The sequence below is a fragment of the Vanellus vanellus genome (assembly GCF_965231255.1).
Source record: "Vanellus vanellus genome assembly, chromosome: 15".
Classification (NCBI taxonomy): domain Eukaryota; kingdom Metazoa; phylum Chordata; class Aves; order Charadriiformes; family Charadriidae; genus Vanellus; species Vanellus vanellus.
The window spans coordinates 9060569-9081226 of NC_138920.1; the positions used below are offsets into that span (position 1 = coordinate 9060569).

The window sequence follows — 20658 nt, forward strand, 5'->3', positions numbered from 1 at the left end:
CTCAAAGAACAAAAACTAAATTGGTACTGGTGGTCATGTAACAGTGATTTGACATGCTGCCTTTGCATCTATTCAAGCAGACAGCCTATGCATGTATGCTAGGTAACCTCGTGCTGAAATGGGTTCTTCAGCACTATGCGATATTAAGGGCCTCGTTGTATTCGACCATCGTAGTTCTGCAGATCTAAGCAAGATTTCTTTAGGGAACAGGTTGCTGCGATATGTAAGTAAGTGAACAGATGTTTCTTATCTAACCAGTACCAACCATAGATGGAACGGAACAGAATTTACGGCAACAAGCTAGAACCTGTTTGAGAGGTAGCCAAAGAAAAATTGGCTCTTCTGAATGGAAAATTATCAGTGAATCTTGATGTTCACTATCTTGCACTTCCTGCAACGCGTGACTTTTTGTTGTTGGACAGATATTCTGCGTGAATAAGTGCCTCAGTGAGTTCACCAAATACTAGTGGCATACTTGTCCTTTAGTTCGCTCAGAGTTGAGTAACTTAGACTTTGTAGATATGGCTGTAGCTGTGGCCCTGTTAGTGACGTGTTATTTAGCACTGATGTATTCTGCAGACTTCATAAGGCATGCAAGTGTTTATATAGAGCACTTACCCTTTCAGGGAAATGAACTTTTCAAGTGTTGTGCAGAGAAGCAGATGGTCTCTGCTTCGGAGCACAGGCAAATGTTACTGGCAATGCCCTCACCTTCATTTTGGTGGAGACCTTATTGCTGCTTCTGACACCTCCTCTTCTCAAGACTCAGGAGGCAACACAATGTTCCAGTTATATTTATCTGTTAAGTTTAGTGGAAACTGATGCAAGCAATGTCGTAACAGTTTTCGCAAGATTGTTAAACTTCCCTAGGCCGCCCTTTGATGTATTCCTTGTTATGCAAATACCAGCTAGGTTAGAAAGCTCAGGCTGGAAACACCTGGTATCAGTGGATCTTCGGAGGACTTGGGAGCATCTAATTCAATGTTAGACAATTAACTCCTGATCCTCTACTGAAACAATTCTGAAAATAAGTAGCCAATTCTCCCTTGCAGTTGATAATGGTAGATTATTCAAATTTGAGAGGAAAAAAAAGAGTACTTGCTCTGTTTTGAGTGAGTAAAGGGACACCTGTTTTGGGATCTTTTGACACTACAGAACTTTAATCAACTGTCCTTTTTTGAAGCCTACTGACTGACTTGTGGTTGCCAACTTCTTAATTTTCTGAGGCTTTTGTAGCAGAAGAAATACCTTATTGTTAGTTTAAGACCAGTACCTGTTCTTGTTTTCTTGGGTTGTGAATGGGCTGTGATACTACCAGCATTCCTGCAATGTTGGCAGCAATTACTAAAGCAAAGTTCTAACTGTGTTTCTTCATGTAAGTATGTGCTAAGATAAGAGTCATCCTGTCAGAGAGCCAGACATTTCATTCCAAAATTCTCTGATGAGGCCAGAGCGTATTCTTTCTCTCAGCTGACTTCAGCTTTCAGAAAACTTGGTTTTTCTTCAGCTCTCCATAGCTTGCTTGATTGTGCCTTCCATCAGGTTGAAATTCTTTGCTTGTTGCGTGTACTTTTGTACTCATTCTGTGACCTTCAGGTTGTCAAGAAGGGGTAGGCCAGAGTAAAGGTGTCAGAGCATGTCTTTGTACTCTCACCATCAGGAGTTAACCATAAGGCACCATGTGAGATAGGGGCAAAGCTGGTCACAGCGAGCTGTTCACACTTCTTCACCCTTCCCTGAAGTTCACTCACTCTTGTACAGAAAAGGTTTATAATTCAGCGAGCTTCCCTTTATCAGTCCCAAGACTGCAAGCTTCAAGCTGTCAAAAATGCAGCTAAAATGCTGGTGAATCACTTTGAAAACATTTTGATGAAATTTTGGAAGAAGTTTGCAGTGCAGCACCTATACACCTGTGCTAGACTAGGTAATAAAATATGTGGGCTGTAGCAGTATGAAGATTGAGGCATCCAGCTCTAGTTGGTGGAGTAAATTGTCTCGGCTGACAAACAGAGCTGCCTCTGCCGGGCTGCACGCAGTAGTTCATGCAAAGCTAGTTTGGATTCAGCTGTACCCTGCGCTCCAGAATGGCTTGGCAGTTTCCTTGTCCCAAAGCTCCCCGTGTCAAACCTTGATTTTTATCTTAAAACAGCTTAATCCTTTCTTCACAGAAACGGCAGCATTTCTTGATACCTGTTACCTGTTTTGGGGATTCCATTGCCAAAAAAAAGCTGAGAGAAGTCATACATGTTCTTTTAGCCCTCAGCCGAAGTATTATCAAAGGCATTTTCTCCCGTTTCAAGCATTTGCTTTTAAAATTGTGAGGATGTTAACTGACAAAGATATGCTCCAGGCATGACTTCTCTGTGAAAATTTAAAACTAGCTATCAGAAAGCAGGATAAATGCTTTATTTTCCCTTAGCTTTCTACCCTTACTTATTTAAATGAAGTCATTATTGCCTTCAATATAATTTAAAGGAAATTTGAGGTGTTCCTGGGGAAATATGGGCTATGATGGTACGTACCAGCTAGTACATGAAAAGCTCAGTGACTTCTGTTGAAAGCTAGTTGCAAAGTGACTATAGGCTTTAAAAATCTTATCTCAGAGTAATAATCTAATTCACATAATGTCAAACCTTATGCGGGATTTACTGTATTATTGAAGATGAGAATAGAACAAAATAATAATAAAGTAATAAATCTTAATAGAAAGTAAAAGATATTTTGTTACAAATGAGTAACACATCAGAAAAGCAGACTAAAGGGGTTTTAGCACAGTAGTTCATATATTTAGCTTCCTAGTAAAAAGTTTTCCTTTTCTAAAGCTGCGAAGAGAAATTCACTGTTTTGTGCCTGATATAAGGGGTATTTTGAAGTAAGTATTTAAGAAAGAAAATATATTAATAACAAATATCAGATTTCTACATGAACATCTGAAAATACTGTAATTACAGTACTGCTTTCTTCATGAAAGAAAATCAAAGTTTCAAACATTTTGCAAATTATTAGCTAGAAATAGGTCTCTGTCCTTGTTTAAGCTGCCGCATAAAGAAGCGTGGAAAAGTCTTTTGTAACATTTTTGAATAATTAATAATCATACACATACTAGAAGAGTAAATGAAAGAACAAATATGTTGCATGTTTGAGGTAGTGGGCCAAGTGGTCCTTGGACTTTTGAATTACGTATGTATTTGCTTAAATTATTTTCAGCTTCGTAATCTGGCTGCAGGTACTTTTTGTCCCAATCGTGCAGATTTTACACTTATCCAGACTTTACAATTTTCTGGAAAAAGGTAACATAAAACTGAATTTTTAATGTAACTCAATCTGGGGGGGAAAAAAAGTTAGCTTTTCATTCCCTGTCTCCACCTAACTCTCTACAGAAAACCTGCACAAATGTTGTTTCTGTTATAGACAACATTACGGCTTGCAGTAATATTACACAACTGTTGAAATTTCATTTCCTTCTGAAATATAACTGTTGCTGGCTTGGAATAATTAAAGCATCTAACAGCACATATTATTATGCAACAGACCACAAGAACACACGAATAGGTGTTTAAGTGTGATATGGGATATATACCTATATACTTATATACTGGAGAATGTCTTTTAAATGCTATATTGTCAATTAATTTTAAGTGTATGATGTATTTTCTTTATGGTTTCTTTGGAATCCATATCAGTATTAAATACAGAAATGGATATAGAGCTTTAGGTATATTGGGTTTTATTTCTAATTTGGTTTTGCTGATATGTTGTGGTTGTGATTCTCCCGATTAAATATGAAGGCTTTTGCATTTGCTGTACAATTAAGTTATATGTATTTGGTTAGTAAATGTGGGCTGGATGCCAATGGTTTTTTGCTGAGCAATGGCAGAAGTTACTGACTTGCAGTTTAATGATGCCATAGGGTTTAAATGCAACCTTGTAACTTAAAGTGTATTTTTATCTATTAAGAAAGATAAAATATTTCTAAAACAAAAAGTTCTCGTAGTATCTTTTTCTGACAGAAAGGATTCATCTACTCTAGTACAACTGGGGTCTGTTTAATACTGTACTCTAATTTTTACTAGCTTCTTTGATAGTGCAGATTTGTTATAAAAAGCAGTTGTATTGCTTTAAGAAATCATATAGGTTAGGAAAAGTGTTGCCTTTAGAATACTTAATGATACTTAATTTTGAAAAAAATAACAATGGCATTTATTTAAATCTTGTAGGGCATTTTAATTGCTACAGTGACCTGGGAAGGGAAACTTGTGCTGTGTCAGAAGTTCATTGGACAGTTGCATGCTACTGCTAACATAGTTTTCACTCTTCTTTCAAGAGCTACAGTATCTAAAGCAACATAACAGTATTTGTCATATGACATTCTGGATTTTTTGCTTTCTTAATGTAAAATAAATACATTCGTATCTTGGTTTTCACTTAGCTAATGTACATGGATTCACTCCAGGTAGTCATTTCAAGAGTCTGGCAGAAACAATCACAAAGTAACTGAGAGCCCTGGTTAAGGTAGTGGCAGTTAATTATTGGCCGCTGGGGGGGGGGGGGGCGCTTTGGGAAATGGGGGGGAGAGATGCAACAAAGGCAAATTAAAGCTCTGCATAGGAACTAAACGGAGTGAGCTTACATACCTCTTACATATGCTCTTTAAATTCAACCGTAGAGGTTGAATTTAAGCATACTCAGCATGCCGAGTTTAATGTGTTGCATGCAGCTGTACACTTAAGTTCTGGAATTTTTTCCTGGGCAGTATCTGTTCAAAGGATTTTGCGTGTATGTAGTTACTGGTTTTACTTGTGTATCTTTTAAAGTTCAGCATGATTTTTCCTTCCTACCCACATCTGTTTTGAAATATGAGATTATTTTTTTTAAAATATTCGTCCCTAGTTGTGTTGGCTGACATTTGCTATTAACTCCTTATTTGAAAAATAACTTTACACTGACGTTTAACCTGAGTGCACCGGTGTTGACTGCAGGTTCGCCTTCGGCCTCGTTTCCTTTCTCTAAAGGTAGACCAGGCTTCCTGGGGGGACACACGCAACTTCTTTCTTTCGCTTCAGATTTTTCTCTTTCCAGAAATGCTGCGATGGAAGTAGAAAATGGATATTTTATTCGCGTGGAGTTGCTTTATCTGAACACCAACGAAGCGGAGACCACAAAGTGGAGCGTGCCCGGGGCGCTCCAGCACCCACCGCTCTGGCCCCGCCAGGGCCCTGCCCGGGGGCTGCGGCCTGGCCGGACCCGCCGGCCTCTCGCCCCGTACGTGGCCGCTCTCCCCGGGGCGGACGGCGGCCTCCGCTGGCGAGCTCCGCTCCTGCGGGCCTTCATGCCGCCTCTCGGGCCAGAGCCCTCGGATCGCTCTCGCCCGCTGAGCCAACGGGGCTGTCGGGCCCCGGAGCGGGAGGAGACGGGTGGGGAAGGGATAGGCCCCGGGGGAAGGCGGCCGGGAGCGACGCCGACCGCAGTGACGGCCCGAACTGCCCCCTCCCTCCGGCGCCGCCATCTTGGCCGGCCCTGCTGCGCGGGGCACGCCGGGAGCTGTAGTCCTCCCGCCCCGAGGCGGGCAATGGCTCTTTCGCCGAGCACGCCGGGACTTGTAGTCGTCGCGAAGAAGGCGGTGCTCCCAGCCGGTCCCCGCGCCTATTGGCTGAGAGCGCGGAGGGGGGCGGTGCACTCGGGAGACCGACCGCTCTCGATTGGCTACTCTCTTGCCCCGCCTCCCGGCGCGGTGCCGTCACTTCCTCCCCGGCCGGAGCTGGCCCCGCTCATTCTCTTTAGTGTTTGCCCTGTGCCCGCCGCCTCCCTCCGCTGCCGCGGTCGCCCCCCGGCCCCCCCCGGGACCCGGCCCATGGACTGAGCCGCCCGCTGGCCCGCACCACCCGCCGGCCCGGGAGCCGCAGCCCAGGCAGCCAGGTGAGGGGGGAGGCGGCCCGGGCTCCCCCCGGCGCCGAGGCAGCGGGGCGGGGGGTGGCGGCGGCGGCGGGGCCTAGCGGGGGCCGCGCCGGCGGGGCTGCGGGGAGGGGACAGCCCCCGCGGCGGGCGGGCCCGGCCCCCCCGCTCCTCCCTGCTTCGCCCCCCCCGCGCCGCGTGTCCCCACCCCCCCCACTCCGCCCGGGGCTTTGCCCGGCTCCCGGGGGCGGCGGCAGGGCGGGTGGGCAGCCCCCGGCCCTGTCCCCACCGCCTGGCGGGGGCTTGGCGCGGGGGGCGTGGGGCAGGTGGCGGCGGGCGAGCCGCGGGGCCGTCCCCGCGGAGCCTGGATGGGGCCGCTGGCGGGGGCAGCGCCGGCCCCTGCCCGCTCTCCCGGCCGCGGCGGCCCCGAGCCCGTGGGGCGAGCGGTGGGGGCGGCACGAGACTTGGCCGACCCTTGCGAGGGCAGTGACAGCGGCGGGGCTGCCATCCCTGCGCGCTGTGAGGCGGGGCAGCGGCAGCGCCAGGCACCCCGAGCGCGCCAGGCGGGTGATGTTGGCAATCCTCTGCCCAAAATCCCCGTCTCAGCTTGGAGGGTGACAGTGGTGGCTCCGGCCTCCCCCCAGGAACAGGGGTTGGTGGCAGCACAGCTGGTTTGGGCTCTCTGAACCCCTTGGAGAAAGTGGCTGCAGCCATCCTCCTTCTCCACATTGCCCAGAGTGGGTGACAACAGTCGCAGACTTCTGCAAAGTCTCAGGGGCACACAATCTCGATAGCAAAACTCCCGAGACTGAACTAGACTTGTCTGACTGTTCTGATAAAAGGTGTAGATATGGTGACAACAGCAGGAGACGCCCCCAGCCTCCTCCTTGTATGGATTACAGTGCAAACACCGAGACAGCTGGTATTAGCAGCATTAGCTCGCTTTCCGAACACTGGCATCATCACACTTTCTCCTCGTTGCCCACTGGGTTTGGCAGCCATCACTGCACCAGCCTCACTTTTCTTTTCACTGTTTTTTGATGACAGCACTAAGTTTTTCAGGAGATGTAACAGCAACAAGTCCCTTTTGAATCTTTACACTGCTTCTGTCTGTTCTGGAGGTTATATGGGGTTTGATTCGTTTGGGTTGTCCATCCAGGTTGTACCATAGCTAGTAATGTTGACAGCCATTTTTCTGATTTATTAATCTGTTGGGTATTTTTGTCGTTGCTTTTCTGGTGGGTTTAAGGCAAACTTGGAGCATGTGGAATGTAAATGAAGGCTAGGTGTATATATAGCGGTGAAATAAAATATCTGAATGAAGTCCTTTGTCTGCTTTTGGAATAGTATATTTATAAAATCTTCTAACTAGAACATGCAAGTGTACTGCATAGTTCCTGTGCTCGAACTGGCAGAAATGTATTTTTTTTTAAATACTAGTGAACATCAAAACTTGAGTTTTAATGATGCAGCTATAGCGATGATGTAATAGTGATCTCTGATTTGTCTGTTTATCATCTCAGATATGCAACAAATTTGTATGTTCAGAGTTCTACAGAGGTATTAACTGGATGTCTGTCACATCTTGGTGAAAATTTAAAGAGCAGATGGGATGAATTTTTTACTATATTTTCTGATGTTGGATCAGAATCTCATTTCAAAACTATCTTCAAGGATGTATGCAAGATACAATTATTTTTTATTATTATTTGAAGCAGCTGCTATTTCTTTGTTTGAGATTTTTCATAACATTTATCATTAATCATTTTTTCACTATCAGTACCAGTCAGTCAAAGTAATAGGTATTTTGTGGCAAAATTAAAAGTATTCATGGGTTGAAATAAATTTGAGGTGATGTAACTGTACAAAGTCAGAGCAAGACTGAAAACTGTTCTGTGCCTTTTAGAACTGACTGAAGAGCAGCGACTTTATTCTGAGGACATATGAACTTTCAAAAAAATTTTTTTAATTGCTTTGTCTAGGATCCTTGCCGAGGGGTTGATTATTTTGTTAGAGTTCTTGAAGATGCAACTGGAACAATAGAGGAGATCTGTGCATCGATTACCACGTTAACTGTAATCAGTATCAGTGGGCGGTTTTGACCTGTTCTACTGCAGGAAAAAAAATATTCATGAAATATTTTGTCACAGTACTAACTAATTCAGCTAGAAGTAAGCATTGAAGCATTTATCTTTATTCATGATTGACTTACCACTTTCTGGTATATTATTTTGCACTATGTTTGGAACGGTCTGGTTTATGTGTACATCAGCTAGTTCCCTCTTTTCCTTCAGATTTTACTTTCAAATTTTAGCTTTTCATCACCTGTTCTCTTATTAATAATCCGTGTCTTAGCTCCCGAACTAATTTGCTTAATATTTAGCATTTCCGCCCTTGAAAATTCATCTTACCCATACTCAAAAAGAGCATCATCTTTTTCTACAGTGAACGTTGCCTTTGAGATGTACCTGGTCTTGTCCAAATATTATAGAAAAAGATTTACCTAAGGAGAAAACATTGTTCAGCTAGAGTTTTACATTTTGTGTAAATAGCCTTAAGTCTGTAAAATTTGTAGTCTTTTTTTTTATCTTGATTGGTAGTGAATATTTATTTAGATTTTTCAATTGTAAGTAGTTAGATGATGTTCTTAAAGATTGTTGAAGCAGTCAAATGCTTTCAAATTTTATGCTATATATTACAAAGCTACAGCTGATGTGTGGTACCTCCTAGAATTTGAGGAAATTTGTTCTTCATGCTCCAAAATGGATGAGTATGGGACAAAAGAGACTCAGCCACCACATTCAAGTTATTTAAATCCCCTTTTAAAAAAGGGAGGAGAGAGGGAATCTTTCTAACCAATATTTTATCTAGGAAATGAGTGCACTGTGATATTCCCCAGTCTGCAAACAACAGGTGAAAATGTTGTTGTTCAACAGTGGGTCTGTCTTGGACATGACCGTAAGTCCTGACTTGAGCTGGGGAGGATCGGCGCCTCTGTCAGAGCAGCTCAGCAGATCGCTCCTGCGTGGCGGGTGAGCGCTACTGCAGTGCTGCGCTTTTACCCAAGTGAGGGTTGGTTGACACTGAGTGGCAGTTGAGCTACAGGCATGTAGAAATACAGGTGACAACGGAGTTAGTGGGTAAATGTTGTGCATTCCACAGTTCTCGTAGTTGCTTCAGTTCTGCTTAGCCCCCACCTCGGATACCTGCATCCTTTTGCAGGGATAGGAGTTGGGGTTTGTGTTCTAGTTGGCCATCTGTGAGCTAGGGATAAATGAACTTTCTGCTTTGAGAACAGAGTTTGCTGTTGATAAGGAGCAATTAATCTTCCTTGCTATGTGGCTGAAGGGTCAGTAACTCTTCAGATGCACTATGTTATGAAGCATCCGCTTTTCAGAAAGAAATTAATTCTTAATTTAAAATCTCATTTCCTATAGCTAAAACTTTTTCTTGGTTATTGTTTATGGCATGAGTTTCAGTTGGTGATGTCAAGAAGTCCCTGTAATTTGAATCTTGAGGGTTTTATCTGCTCTCTGTTCTGTTTCTCTTTCTCCTCTGTTCTGGTTCCATAAAAAGCCCTGCCTGCCTGGAGCTGGCGGGTCACGAGTGAATACAAAGAAAGTTTTAATGGGGTACCCACGCAAGTTTGTAACAAGTAGCATAATGAGAATGTCATAACTTCCAGCCCTTCTGACTGTGTGCATCCTACGGAATAGGACACCTTTCCATATTCTGGTCCTGACAAGGAATGAAACCTATTTCTTTGAGGATTTAGTTCCTCTGGTGTTTTCAAGGAGTTTATCAGAGTTCAGAGCAAGTCTGTGAAAGGACCCTTTTTGCCAAACCTGTTGTTTAACAGGAAGGCCGTTGTCTTCCTCGGATAAGATACGGAAATGTGCCGTTACAGTCAGGTACCCAAAACTGTGTTTCTCAGTCATGGGAATCTGGGCTGGGGGGGGACTCGAGGGAGCGAAGTAGTCCCTGCCTCCGCAGGGTCAGGTATGCCAGCCTCATTCTAAATGGATGCTTATCAATGACTTGAAGTTTGCCAACAGTGAAGTCACCTCTGTCACCCAAAGCAGTAGAGTTCATTGAAACCATTACTATCAGAAAACATTTTCTTGATGCGCTTTTAAGCCTCTTGCCTCTAGTTCTGTCACTTTAAGCATGAAGAACAGATTATTCTTTTCCACTCCAAAAACCTTTCATGTACTTGAGAACTGCTGATTGCCAGGCCCCAGCCAGCCCTCTCCTCTTCAGCATATGCAAGCCCAAATCCTTTCCTGTTTTTCTTATAGGTTACATTTTTTCTAAAACCGAGTGGTTTGTGCTTTTCATACTTTGGTTGTTTTGGTTTGTTTTTTTTTTTTTTTTCACATCTGTCATTAAGCATGGTACCCATGTGTGGATGCAGCGCACCAGCGGAGTGCTCAGTAACACTTGAGTACAGAGTAGAAGGACTACTGCAGATATCTCTCAGGCCACTTTTCCATTTCTGCAGCTCAGTGTGATTGCTTTTTCTAAAAGAGCATGTCAGCCCTGGCTTGTGTTAGGTAATGGTGTTGTGTTTGTTGTAACTCTTCTCCCACTCTGCTGGTGTCAATTAGTGGTTTTTCTGTCCTGTGTTTGATCAGCAGATGGTGCCTGCCCAGAACCTTGCACTTGCTCCTGCTGGGATCAAGCGATTCGGTTTTGAGCCTCGTTAGACCACCAGAGATGGCTGGTGAAAATGCAGTTGTCTTTATACAACTTGGTTTTGATCCCACCTGGGTGTGTTATCCATTTCCTTGTTTTCCAGGTGCTTAGTTAAGCCTCCCGAAAAACTTCTAGAAGAAGAGTTGAACTGATAGGACTGTAATCCTCTTGTCTCCCTTCTTCACTCTCCAGTTAAAAAAGTAGGCACGATGTCTGCCTTTTTCAGGCTGTGTATCCTCCTCTGTTCTGCCGGACTCCTCCAAGATAACGGGTTACAGTTCTAAGATTCGTTGTAGGATTTTGAAATGGCTGTCTGAAGTCAATTCAAGAGCTTGTTTATCTACGTCCTCTTCTAACCTTAATCAAGATTGAGATCTTACCCGTTTTGTTGCTGGTAGTAATGTTGCTAGCATCTGCGCGCAGTTGGCTTTAGTCATGGAAAAGAAGGATTAAACACTTTGTGCTATATTTGTAAGCAGAATAAAATACGTTTTGATTTCCATTTAGAGCAGTCCACGCAGTGACAGGTTTCATATTCAGTACCAAAACACTTTTATTCTAAAATGGTTTTAGCTAGGTTGGTGTTTTAATATACCTATTTACGAGTGAAATCATTAGACTGGAAATGTAGTCAAAAGGTAAAATTTATATCAGATTTTTGAAGTTGATAGCTGCCAGAGTTTCTCAGGTTAGTGGCTTGCTTTTGGTTTGGCGTTGTGAATTAAGGTCTGGGTCTAATTTCAGAACTGGAAGCCTTACTGCAGAAAGTAACTTTGCAAGTGACTCTGATAATCCTGCAAAGAGCACTGTTGTGAGATTCCACTGTTTGTGTATGAAAAATCACTTGGGTTTGGGGAAAGAGCAAGGAAAGAAGACTGTTGGATCCGGTTGGAATTTCTGCTTGGAAAAACATAGCTCTGCTGAGCAGTCTGTCAGTGAGAATTTAACAGTCATACAAATTCTTGTCATCCAAACGGATGAGGCAAGCTCAATATAGCGGTGAGTTACTTACTACAGGAGATCTTTTTGTAGCTTTAGGAAGCAAAATGCTAACTCTCTGTTTTTCCTTTTAGGCATTCTCCATCATAAATATCCTATTCAGAACTAAATCCAAATCTTCACTCTCTGGATCTCCTAAAGGTACAGGAAACTTACTTAAAATGTTAAAGTTTCTTACCTTTTATTTGCATCATATTAAAGAAACCACAAGTTGTGGTAAAACATGATTATCCACAGGAAGTGTCTGTTTTTTGTTTGATCCTCTGGCTTCTGTCTGCAACACCTTTGAGAATTACAACGCAAAAAAGCCCCAAGAGAGCTTTTACCTGAAAAGGCTGCATTCTTTCTTTTATATGGGAAGATTTTAATTTATTTTTGGCTGCGTGGACTGAGACTATGTTCCCATCTTTCTGCATTTCTTTGCTTGCCTTTTGGTTACCTTAGTGACTTCTGAACTTTGCGTTTTAACATATTCAAAATTTCTGGGAATATTCCGGGCATTGATGCGCCAAAAGAAGATGAAAATCTAAAAACTGGAGCGGGGAGCAGTGCTCTGTCATCTGAAAATCCATCTCTCCAAGTTTATTATTGTCTCTAGGTCATTGAACGGTTTGATGGCAGCCATTCCCATCCTGAGGATAATATTCTAGCGCAACACTATCTCAATAAAATTTAAAATATTAGCGTCTGAGTTAGCGAAAAGTAAGTGTGGAAGGATGGGAAAGGAGCAAGTTATGTGATTAGCTGCTGGCTGAGATGGTACAACATTTGTTCGTTCACCTCTCTTTCGAAGTTTGTGAGTGGTTTAAGTTCTAGTATTGCCTCGAGTATTGTAGAGGGGTCAGTTGTTTGTGCTAGAGTTTGTCTTGAAAAGTTTGAAGTAGCTAACCCCTGATTACATGGAAAAATCACCTGAAATACTGGCATCTCTCCATTTCCCTATCCACTCTAACAGCCTTTATAAGTTGTTAGCCTCAGCTTTCTAGATTATGATGCTTTTTCTTGGATAGTTAAGATTTTGTAAGCATGTTGGAGGGCAGAGGGCAGATTATTTTGTAAAAGCACTGTAAACCCTTCTGTAATCCCCCAAACCCCTATAATTTAAGTGTGGACAGTGAGTTCTCATACCCTACTGAAATTCTTCATGCAAATCCGCTACAGTATCATAAACTTCACGGGTAGCTGAAAAAATGCAAACAAAATTCCAGTTTGTTTTGTCAGACTGCTCTTTGAAGTTGCCTGTCAAAGTATGAGTTAAATGTTTTTAAAAAGCAAACGTAATATATAGTTGTATATATAAACTTGTAAGGTATAATCTTGTAAGTTACTACCTAGTGTCTAAAATCATCAGAAATTTGTAAAGTGGAATTTCACCAATTAACAAGATGTTTTTAATGCCTACTTTGCTTTGGTTCTGCCTGAATTTAATCTAATGAACTCTGAAATAGTTCTGAATTGCTGATTCAACTTTTGATCTGAATATAAAGCCATATAAAATTAGTGTATTGGTGAAGGAGAGACAAACACAGCAAAAAAAATGACGTAGCAATTTATGGAGAAATGATGGTGCAATTTACGTAGAAACAAGCATCGTATTCACTTAGGTGAAAAATGATATATTCATTGGAAAAGTTTTATTTTCATTGCAATTCAGTTCTCTCCCTGATAATAAATTTCTCTTCAGCTGTGGCAAAGAATGGCCTGCCCAGGTTCTCAGCTACTTGAAGGTCTTGGGGATAAGCCTTGAACAGCAGTCTGTTCTGCAGGTTTCAGATTTCTATTTTAAGTAAAAATATAGCTTATTGATTCCTTAAAATTTCTTTTTGGTTAGGCATTGCAGCTTTTTTTTCCTCCACCTTTAAAAACAGTCCTGGAAAGGAGCACTCACACGATCCTGTTAAATGAATGGCTCCAGAGGCCGGGTATTTGTGTGGTAATTTTGGTCATCGAATCACAGCCACACTTGTAATTGCAAAGCATTTCGCCAAGAAGGGGGGGGGGGGTTGTCGCCATCTTACAGATGCATAAAGCGAGCTGTGCGTAAACGCTCAATACTTGGTTTCTTGTGAGGCTGGAAGGCTCTTGGGTTCCCAGAAGGGACATGGGGGCTGAACTCTTCCAGTTAGGTGGAAGGCTGCGGGAGGGCGTGTGGTGAATTCCAGCCAGGTGTGTGCTTCAAACCCTTTCCTAGGTCCTTCTAGTCGGTTTGGATGTGACTGAGCAGCCAGACCGACAAAGAAATTGGGCAGTTGGGCTCTGTGCTGAGAATGAGGAGGTTATGAGCCGTGGACGTGTCTGCAGCATTTTTTTTGTCTGGTTGTTGAATGTGCACAGCTGAAGTCTATTCAAAATTGGATCGGTTTCCAAAACCTTATTGTTTCAAGCACTAGGATGTGACCTCAAGTCTCCACAGACTTTTGTGAATAACGGCTGAATTGTCTGTCCTGAATACTATTTTAACCAGAGGTGTTTGAAGAAAAGCTTTTTCAGGCAGAACACCGATGGCTATAGCTCCTGGTGGCGAGAGGGCTGAGTAGAGAGCAGCCTGAGCTGTGAGGTTCTGTAGTACTCTGCCGTAAATAGAGAAAGTGAACTAATAATATCCTCGTCAGGGACTTCCCTGCGTAGGGAAAAAAGAAAAAAGACAATTACTAGCGATCGGTATAGTGTTCCTTCTCTGCGTTGTATGACTAGAAAACCACCTTAACATATGTATTTTGGAGCTACAATTCCATCTTCCCTAAAACCAGGTGATGGCAAATAAATGACGGCTAGTGCCTTGCTTTGAAAGCCAAGGACGTGTAGGCAGCGTTTTCTGAAAAGAATTTCAGACTTCCTTTCCAGCATGATCTGAAAGATCCTGATGGTACTGACTGCAAAATAAAACTTCTGGTGTCATCTTCTCAAAATGTGTGGATTAGAAACTGTTTAACTTCAATTACTTTGAAGGGAATTGCACTTCAGCAGGAAAGGAGAAGTAGCTTTTTTTATTGCACTGCAAGACTTTATAGTCTCTTCCAGGCAATTATTATTGTTGTATTATGTTTGAAAGTTTTCAGTGTTTCTGGTAATGCTCCTGGGAACGAAACTTAGTGATTCTAAAATTATTACCCCGGAGTCTTATTCTACATACTTTTCATCTTTGTCTTACAACTTCTTGGAGTTCCTTTAGATAGACTCCCTAATACCATTTTCATGGTTACAGTGCACCCAGTGTGTAACTTCTGCAAATTTATTAGTCAAATATAGGATTTGTTTTGAGTATAATCTACATGTAGGTCTTCTGAACCAATGAGATCTGAACTAATTTTGCTCTCCAATAAAAGAATAAAGTTATGCAGCAGGTAGCATGAGAAGCCTGACATCTTTATGATGTTTTCTCAAAGTAAAAATATTCCAGATGGTAGATTTGTTGGTGTATCTGTTGTTTCCCAGTAGCCTGTTTCCTCTTATTCGATAAATAAATCAATCTTTGTATCCATTAATATATTAACCTGGGTTCTCTTCTTAGGTTTGTTTTGTCAGTAACTAGCTAAAAACTTCACTCTGACTCATTGCTGTTCCTCTTGCATTTGGAAGTCCATTCACAGGTTCAGAATTTGGAGCTTACAGAGCACTAGCGGAGTTGTGTAGCTACTAATAGCTCCCTGATGGTATCTGGAGCAGTGATTTCTCTTCTCCTTTTCGTCTATAAATTATGAAAGAATAAACCTTTTTTTTGCTGCTCTAATAAAATCTGTAGGTGACCAGTGTATGTGTGCACGCGTGTGTGCCTTTGTGTGTAAAATGTGTTTACTTGGCTGTAAAATTTATTTTTAATAAATAAATTGATACGTGGATCGTAAGCAGATATGGGCAGCTGAGCTCTGGCAGCAATGACAGCCTTCAAACTGGCAACCTGGTAGTGTATATTTAGGTTTAACTGTCTGAGCATGAAGATAATGTTGCATCTGTGTGTAAGAGAGATCTAATACTAATTTATCAGGGGAGGAAAGACCTATCACAGTACTTCACATTGACTGGCGCAAGTTCATCGCTTGGAGGTGTTTCTTAAATGAGCATCGATGCCTATGAGCACTTTCAACACTTGTTTACAGTGTTGCAAGGCCAAATAACTCTAAATTGACTCTTGAACTGTGACTGAGACGGGTTCTGACATAAATAGAAGTAACCTTCCAAACGCGTGTTGCTTATAAAGTTTATGAACTCTTCTTACACCTTCGCTTTTCCCAGTCATAGCTACCCCGGCGTTTTCTGCTGGACACTAGTTGTGTTTCCCTCATAAACGGCTCGGCGTTCTCCTCGGTGATGCTGGGGAAGAAAGCATATGATTCTAATAAAGGCTGCATGCTCTGAGTAGCTGTTTTGTAAAGACTGCGTTTATTGCTTAAGTTAAAAACTTTAACTTCAAGTGGCAGAATGATGAAATGTAATCTGGTCATGGAAGTTGCTCTTTGTTTAGTACGTGAGCAGCGGCTATCAGTTTAAGCAACTGGGTTTGCTTTGTAAGTGAACTCAGTGATGGGGAAAACGGATGGATAGTTAAATGAACATGCATAAATAAAGCTTCTATGCTACTTCTATAAATGAAAGAAATAAACTTAAATGATAGGGCATATAGATTGAAAGATGTTGTTAAAACTGGGTGCGTACGTGATTTATTGCGTACAAAGTGGAAACAATGGATGCTTGATTGAAAGCTTTTTCCCCTTTTTGCCGATGGAGAACTAATTTCAATATGTTGTTAGTTAGAGAATGCTAAATATTTAGCATAATCTTTTTTTTCATCTTTACATTTTAGGTCATCAATTTGGCTTCATCACACTGAGTTTGCCTGCATTCAAAGCTGTTTACCTACAGTAATTTGCTCTGGTTGGAAGTGAACATGTCTCAAGTTCAAATTCAGAATCCTTCTGCTGCCCTTGCAGGGAGCCAAATATTGAATAAAACCCCATCTCTTTCACAGCCTTTGAGTATTCCTTCTACTACTAGTTCTTTGCCCTCTGAAAATGCAGGTAGACCTATCCAAAACTCTGCTTTACCCTCTGCATCAGTTACATCCACCAATGCAGCTGCAGGTAAGATTGAGTGTCTGTTAATAGGTGTGTATATTCTTAGTGTTTATAGTTTGGCATTATATATTCCTGACGTTTTACACCTACAAATACTTTAATATTTATCCAACTACAGTAGCTTGTAATGCTTTCTCCCTGTTGAATGAAATCTGAGACAGATAGAAGCATACTTTTCCATGAGGTTCTAATAATTGTTTGTAATAGTAAAGAATGTTTAAAATTGTCTAACACTTAATTTTTGAAACATTGCTATCTATCTTTTCTACAATTAGCTTGTTTTAAATATAAAAAATATGTTGTTTGAAATAGTTTGTTTAGTTCTATTATCTTTAGTTCTTTTATGACCAGTTTAATAATAAATATATTGTGCTAATAAATTACAGTAGAGCAAATAAAAGGTAATAAATAAAAAATAGATAATAGGGAAAGATAGGAGAAGGAAAAAGAAATTGACTGATTTTTTTTAATTATTCCAAGCAGGTGACCATGGTGAACACTTAAAAGATTTATTCCTTGAAATGTACTACATAAGATAGAAACTAAATGCAGGAGTCTCCTAACTTCGTAATTCCGGCTTGCATTAAAATTTAATTCAATGATGCTGTCTTTTAGGCATGCACATTGCATGGGAATCCCAGAGTTTGCTAGTTTGTTGCCTGCTTGAGTAATGAGCAGAGCTGTCTACTCCAGCAAATCTTTTCTGAGAAGAGGTGTATTGCAGACAGCTAAATGCTAAGCCAATGAGATATTTTTTTTAATTAAAAATTGTAGTAGACTTCATAGCTACCTGTTGATTTATCTGATTTTATGTAATCTTTCAGCTCCTTCACACATGGCAAACCCCAAAGAGAAAACCCCGATGTGTCTTGTGAATGAGTTAGCCCGTTTCAACAAGATTCAGCCTGAGTATAAGCTTTTGAGTGAGCAAGGTCCAGCTCATTCGAAGGTAAATATTCATACAAGTTTCTTACTGCTGCTTTTCACGCTCTTTCACTTTCCGAAGTGGAAAGGCACGGTACGTGCTTTTGGTGCAAGATAATACAGAATAACAGAGAGGAACGGGAAGCTCACCGAAGTACTGGTGGTAGGGAATTGTAAAGCTGTTACGTATGTACTAAAAAGTTACTTTACCAAAGTACATAAAGGTTGAACTTACCTTACCTTACCTAAAACTGCTTAGCTTTTTTGAAGAGTTATTTATGTTAGCTCCATTATGAGATGCTTGGCTTTAACTTTCATTTAATAAAGCAAGGTTTGTCCTTTGCAGTCTTTGCTCAAAAATTGTGTATTAAATATGGATGATCTTTATACAATCACGTTCTAGTACGATGGTAAGCTTCTGTTCTACATCTTGCCTGTTCTCCAAATTTTCTGTGTTCCTCCTGTGGTGCGTTTTAATATTTTGAAATTAATCCCACCAACTTTAAGAGATGAAAATAGTTTCTTAGTCCAAATTATCCCGTGAAATGCAGGAAAATTTACAACAATTACATTTCTCGAGGGAAAATGCTACATAAGGAGTTGTAATCTTTTTGTGTCTATGTAGTTAGTGCGGTACAAATCTAGATTTGTTGATATGCCCGGATGAAGTTTTACCAATTAATTTTAAGAGTCGTTCTCTCTTGGGGAGCCTCCTCTCTTGGGGACGTCATAGCTGAATGCTACTTTGCTGTTGCTCTGTTTTAGTTGTAAATGAAATGAACCTCTCTATCCTAATTGCCCGCCATTTGGAAAACAAGGTTCTTGGTATACATTCTTCAATGCCTGAAGTACAGTGTGACTGAACAATACTGAACATTCATCTGTTCTGGAACAGTTACTTCAGAAAAAGAATCTTTAGTTGTGCGGAGTGGGAATATAGGAATGCTGAGGGTAGACCAGCACGTGGTGTGCATCCCGTTTCATGGCATATCTTTTACCATGTGTCAAAATCTCAGTAATAGACAGTTCCTTTGGTGTTCTGTTTGCATGCACAGAGATAGTTTTTCAGGAATACAGCAAATATACAAGCAGTTTGTGTTACTTCAAAGACCACCCAAGAAGGGAGTTTTAGCGTTATTAAACTTTTTAACCCTCATTGAAGATCTCTATTGTATGAGGACTGAGGTCAAGGCATACAAGGAGAATCAGCCTGAGATATGTCTACTTAATCTGACATCATCTCCTTTCTTGGAAAGGTGTTTGTTTTATATTAGAGGAATTGCCTTGGAACTGAATAATATTAAGAACTAAAATCTTTTGTCCAAAATATGTGTAATGTCAGCTTCAATGGCCAAAGGAGGCAAGGTCTGCATTTACAAGAAGTATTGGAGGCAAGGTCTGCATTTACAAGAAGTATTGGAATAATATTCAGAGCATGTGTTCACTTGTGTTTTCATTCTGATTGAAATTAAACTTCATTTAATTACCAGGGAGAACTTGGCTTGCTGTTGTCTGATTAATTTGTGAAAAGGACAACATATATCCTTCCTTATCGCACATACGAGTGCCACAGAGCTTTGCCCTATAATCAAATCGGCTCTTGCTCACCTCTGGGCATGTAGAAGCTTTTGTGCTGCAACGTGAACTTATCTTTCTTCAAACTGCTGAAAAACATTATATTGAGCAGTATTAAAGCAAGAATTGAGTTATATGGCATAACAAAGTCTGAATTTCAAGGCTGCTGTTCAGGGTAATGTTGGCATACCAGCTATCCATGTAGCTGTCACCTCGACACATATTGCGTCTTTTGGTTTTTAGCCTATATGATCTCATGCAGCATGCAGGACTGTTGGTAGCTACAGTTATTGTGAAATTCTTCGTTCAGTCATCAGGGAAATCCTATCGATGTCCAAAGTGTTTAAAATCTGGAGATGACAGGAAAGCTTTGATTACCATATTCTCAACTTTTCATCACTAAAAGACTCGTCGTTTTGTGTAAAATAGTCTAATAAATTTTGTGAAATCTGAAGCAGCTCATAATAAAATTCATGTCTCTTATTTTTGAGGTGTTTACAGTGCAGCTGACTCTTGGGGACCAGCACTGGGAAGCTGAAGGAACTAGTATTAAAAAAGCGCAACATGCAGCAGCTGCCAAAGCTTTGGAAGGGACAAAATTCCCTAAGCCTACGGCTCGTCCATCTCGTAGTGAAGGCAAGAATCCAGGTATATGCCACAACCAACTGATTTTAAAAATATATGTATGTAGAACACACTTTTCTGGTTTTGGTATGTATTTCAAAGTTGCATAAGGACGAATAAAACAGTGATTCTGCATATTTAACAATGACAATTGTCAGGTTTTCTGAGAACGTTATGTTGATTTAATCTTTGATTGTTGCAGGCGATATGATAAAAATAATCGTATTAACAAAAGTGTAGGGCTTTTCCATCACGTCATTCAGACTTGAAGAACCCACTGCTTAACTTACTGGTTTGTATTGTAACACTTAGTGGAATCCTGGAAAAGATGTTTATCCTAATCCTAAAAAAAAAGAAACCCAAGAAAACTAAGTAAACCCCCCACCCCACCAACCCCCCCCCAAAAAAAAACCCGCCAAAAACAAAGATGAGGAATTTGGTCACAGCAAAGAATAATCTTTTGCATGGGATGATGAATGTATTTGGCAATTTTGATAGGATAATTCAAAAACTTGACAATAAAGATTTCTTTGGAAATGTATGTAAAAAACTACAACAAACAAAACTCAAACAAAAAACCTCTTAAATTTGTGTTGAGGCACTGGATCTGAACTTTGGAATTTGCATCATTTATACTTCTTTAAAGAGAAATAAATGTTGATTTGTATAGAAACATTTGAGTTGTAGCTAGCTAAGTTTAGGGAACTTCTTACTTCACTCAAATTGCTTTTAAGATGCATTTAAAATGTAAAATTAAGTATGAACTAGCTTCACATCTCAGCTGCAAAATGATTGTTTTGCATTTACTGGTAGTCACTTGAATTCAAAGCTCTTGGGGCAGCACTAGTATGTTCAGCAAAGGTTAAAACTTATCTTT

At 41.0% G+C, this 20658-nt stretch overlaps 1 protein-coding gene across 3 annotated transcripts in view; it reads left to right on the top strand.

The window, feature by feature from the left end:
- Window positions 1–5762: 5762 nt before the first annotated feature.
- STAU1 (staufen double-stranded RNA binding protein 1) overlaps window positions 5763–20658 on the top strand; it is a 33947-nt gene continuing 19051 nt past the window's right edge. For 2 of the 3 annotated variants that reach the window (XM_082491240.1, XM_082491241.1), the window contains exons 1-4: window positions 11390–11727; window positions 16388–16664; window positions 17483–17607; window positions 19649–19805. In XM_082491240.1, the coding sequence (XP_082347366.1) occupies window positions 16472–16664; window positions 17483–17607; window positions 19649–19805 (475 nt within the window). In that variant the 5' untranslated portion in view covers window positions 11390–11727; window positions 16388–16471. Of the gene's footprint in view, window positions 5917–11389; window positions 11728–16387; window positions 16665–17482; window positions 17608–19648; window positions 19806–20658 lie in introns of those variants that run through there. The other variant, XM_082491239.1, reaches the window with a different exon arrangement.